Genomic DNA, 4,097 nt, shown 5'->3' with positions numbered 1-4,097 from the left:
CTGATTTTGCAGAGGTTGAAGATCTTTTTGGAGAAATCATGGAGATGGATCTTGGGGATCCTATCATAACAACAAGGATGAGGACCATTGCTCCCGATCCAAGACCTGAATGTAATGGTGTTGTTACAGCTTCGGCATTGCTCCTGGGTTACAATCATTGCTCACTTCTAAACGAGATCTCGGCATTGACTGAGGAGCTCTGGAGGAAATTGAAATGGCCGCCAACACAAGCGACGTGCAACGGCCTGTAGCCGGCTACTTCGGGACCGTCTCCTCCAGGATGAGTTCACTGCTTCTGATCAAGTCATTCAGCTCATCGACATTGCCACTCTGAGCTGCTTCTAAAGACCTTGGGTCCATTTGAGTGTGTATATGAATATCTGCCCTGCTGCTGCTGATTAGAACTAATAACGATGAATGTGCACAATGTGGTGGAGGTCCTCCTCTAAGCATGAATCGTGGTTTTTTTATGTTGGAAATTGCTTGATCATGGGAACTTTAGAATTACAACACGTGCACTTAATTTCTTCATGGGATTAGTCAGTAGTCATAGATCTTTTGATTCTATCTCGAGTATTCTTCGTACCTTCACATCTAAAATATAACAAAGAAGAAGAAAAAAAAAAAAAAGGAGAACGGCAACGTCTCCGGAAATAAAGGATTAATCTCTATCAAAAGAGTGACTAAAGCCCCAAACGATAGAGTACTTAGTATTGTTGCCATGGAAAGACATGTGTGTACACGGATCCTAATTCCAATTGAAATGTATAATGATTAGGTATTTTCGTATGAGTATTCCCAAAAAATATTCCCTTCCCTAGTAAATTCTTTTACAATGGGTTTCATCTTTATGTCTATATGAACCTTCTATTGTTGTTAGATGTCGTAGAAGACCGAATCAAAAGATTAATCTTAAGTTGGATGCGTTCTAGAATTTGATCTTAACCTTCTCAATTGGTATTACTCCTGTTATCAGCCTAAAACTGCCCTTACTATGCAGTAATGATTCTTTCGATTTCATTTGAATTACTATCGGCACCATTTGGTTCGACCCAACCAACTATGCATATCCTGCGCTTTTGTTCCGACTCCATGCTCGCGGCTTGTCTCGTATCGATCCCTATTAGTTTAGCGAGCGCTTATAGGTATTAACGTTATTTCTTTCACCTGCTATCACAGACAAATTCTCGACCTCACAAGATGTTCTTTCTTGATGGCCATCAATTCATCTAAAGAAGCGAGGTCAAGCGAGGTCAAGGGAGTACTTAGACCTCACCTCGAAATCTCGACTGCTATCGAAGTGACCAGCGTCATATAAACTCAGGACACATCTTATTAGGGAATACAATACAGCATATCTATGGCGGAAATTACGGAGTCAACTGCCGAGAATGGAGGACGTCACATCAATGTCCGACCTCGTCGAACGAAGTCCATCCGATACCGCCAAAGGCTTGCATTTCTGAGCTCAACCGCGAGGAAAGAGTAAGTGCCATCATTAACGACGAGGAGTCGGGTGCTTAAGGCTGTATATATCACTTGTGAGGTTCTGCCGGAAAAGTCCTTCCAGGTAGAAATCCATAGCTCGCGCCAACCACTTCTGTATCAGTAGAAGAAAAAATAATATGATGAGCGGCAACACGCTCAACACTAGCGCGGTTGTCAGGGGTAACTCTTTGTTCATCGACGTGAACGGCATGAATGGCATGAAGCAAATGTAAGTTTGAATCATCGCAGCTAGGCAGAGTCTCAGCTAGGCAGAGTCTCAGCCGTAGCTTCAAGGGGAGATCTCTGGTGAGGCAAACGATCATCTGGACTGACACGAAGAGTCCAAATGTGTTGCCGGTCATGAAGACGGTGTATATGACGTCCTCAGCATGAGAAGACACAAAAGTAGGAGGCGCGAGGAAGCCTTTGCTAGAATTAGGGTCGACATTTGATGAAAAGCGGGGAGCCCGGAGCACGGATTGGTAGGTTGCGCTCATGATGAGCATGGTGACGACAGCAGGGCGTTGCACATGTCACCCAATGACTCCTTTTCTTACTTCAGATTTTTCCATGTAGATTGTTATAATGATTGAGGGGCATTTGTGACTGGTTCCCCATCTGATTGATGACTGTTAGCTCCCTCAATATTGTTGTCGTCCGCCGGGAATGATATTGAAGTGGGTGAGTTTGATCTTCCTTTTCCGTGCGTGGCTCCAGCTTGGGCGAGAATTTCTGTGATCTCTCTATCTCTTGCTCCTCTTTGCAAGAGAGTTGAGAGTTCAAGAGGCATCAAGCCACTCTCGTTCGAGGCATTCACCTCCACAGCCTCGTACTTAAGCATGAAGTCAACCACCTGCAACTCTTTCCCATTTTTGTTTTATCCTCATTGATTTTTAGACAGTAAGATACTATAGAAAGTCTTGTTGCATGCGATCAAATATATTCCTCTGCTTAAAAGATCTTTGTATGTTGTAGGGACACCAAATTAACACCATCCCTGAAATAATGCACAAATAAAAGTGCGATAAGATAAGGGAATAGCGTGACTTGCCTTGAAATTTTTGACGGTAGCGGCAAGATGCAAGATGGTGTTGCCTTTGTGGTCCTTCCAATTGATCACCTGCTCCTTCTCGTTCTGCTTCAGATGCTCCACCAACGCAATGACTGCTTCAAAGCGGTTGTTCTTCACGGCAAGATGAAGCACCATCTCCTTTCGGGCGGTTCTCTCCATGCCAGATTCAGGTGAAGTGAAGAGCAGTAGCTTCATGACCCCTGTTTGCGATGGCATAATGCAAAGGAATCCTTCTCTCTCTTCCCTTCACGAAGCATAGGCGTTGATCCACACTCAGGAGCTCCCTTGCGATCTCGACATCACCTCGAGTTGCCGCGATGTGCAACGGACTGAACCATCGACGTTCACTTTTTCGGTGAGCCTTGGCATCAACTTCAGGAGCTCTCCGACGAAATCCAAATGGCCGGCCACACAAGTGACATGCAACGGCGTGTTACTGGCTCCTTTAAGAGCCATCTCCTCGAGGATGAGCCCATTGTTTTTGATCGAGTCATTCCACTCATTGATGTTGCCCTTTTGAGCTGCTTCTAACAATCGTCGCTCCATTTTAGGTGTGAATATGTGGATATACGCCCTACTAAACATATGGGGGATATGGGGGATGCGCACAATGCAGTTTGCACCTCATGGCAGGCATCATTCCTCTTCTGGGGACACGTTGAAATGACATGGATATACAGGTCCATACTGCCTATCCATCGGTTGACTAAATATTGAGAAAAGACCAGAAAGACCCGCGCCCGCGGCCCGGGGGCGGGCGCTGCATCGACTCTGTGCCTCATTGGTTTTGGCCCATCGTTGAAAAATGTCTTATCATCTCAATTTCTGACAATATTAACGAAGTTGTGCGGAAAAATCTGACTTCTAGTTCAAATCATCAGTGGGTGAACGTTTTTTTTTTTTTATATAAAAATAATGATATTGAAGTGATCAATTAAAAAGTTATATTATATTTAAGTAATTAGAAAAAAAAAGTCGTAACATTTAAGTAAGTATCATGCATAAGTTCTGGTATTCAAGTCATTGAAAAAAGTTAAAGCACTCAATTTTGTGCCGTACAAAAATCGTGATATTTATGATGCTATTTTCTCTATTAAAGAAGTTATGTCATAGAATTTGACTTATAATTCAAATTCATGGCGAGTGAATGAAATTTTTGTAAATAATGTGTGCACCAAGCTCAGTTGACCTTTGCTTGAAATTGATTGCGGTTGCGTTTTCTCTTTCTTTATATAGGGAGTCTTGCCGATCAAATGCAAATCCGTCGGCTTCTTTGGTGCTATGGTTGGGTTGGAGAGCACGCCGCCCAGCGCTTCGATCGTCAGGCAGAAAGAAAACTAATAAATAGGTCATGTAAAATAACTTTTTTCAAATAAAATAAAAAGAGCAAAGAGGAGCAGCTAGAACCAGTAGGCCTCCCGCCGTCACTAATCTTATGGAATTTTAATATTGAACTATAGTTATTTCACGTTGCCTGCGATCTCACCGTTTAGGGTTGGCGAGCCTGTTACTATAATTCCCATTCAGATATGCTAAT

The 4,097-nt window shown here is 43.2% G+C and overlaps 1 protein-coding gene across 1 annotated transcript; it reads right to left on the bottom strand.

Annotated features, from left to right (window-relative positions):
- Positions 1-2,068: 2,068 nt before the first annotated feature.
- LOC120293717 (ankyrin repeat-containing protein At2g01680-like) lies at positions 2,069-2,755 on the bottom strand. Its single transcript, XM_039313439.1, has 2 exons — positions 2,540-2,755; positions 2,069-2,341 (listed from the first exon to the last, which is right to left on the bottom strand). Exons 1-2 carry the CDS (start codon positions 2,753-2,755, stop codon positions 2,069-2,071), a joined length of 489 nt encoding a protein of 162 aa, XP_039169373.1.
- Between the last annotated feature and the right edge of the window lie 1,342 nt (positions 2,756-4,097).

The sequence above is a fragment of the Eucalyptus grandis genome, chromosome 5, assembly GCF_016545825.1.
Source record: "Eucalyptus grandis isolate ANBG69807.140 chromosome 5, ASM1654582v1, whole genome shotgun sequence".
NCBI classification, from domain to species: domain Eukaryota; kingdom Viridiplantae; phylum Streptophyta; class Magnoliopsida; order Myrtales; family Myrtaceae; genus Eucalyptus; species Eucalyptus grandis.
The sequence above is the reverse complement of the archived record's forward strand: the minus strand, read 5'-3'. Positions and strand labels throughout refer to the sequence as shown.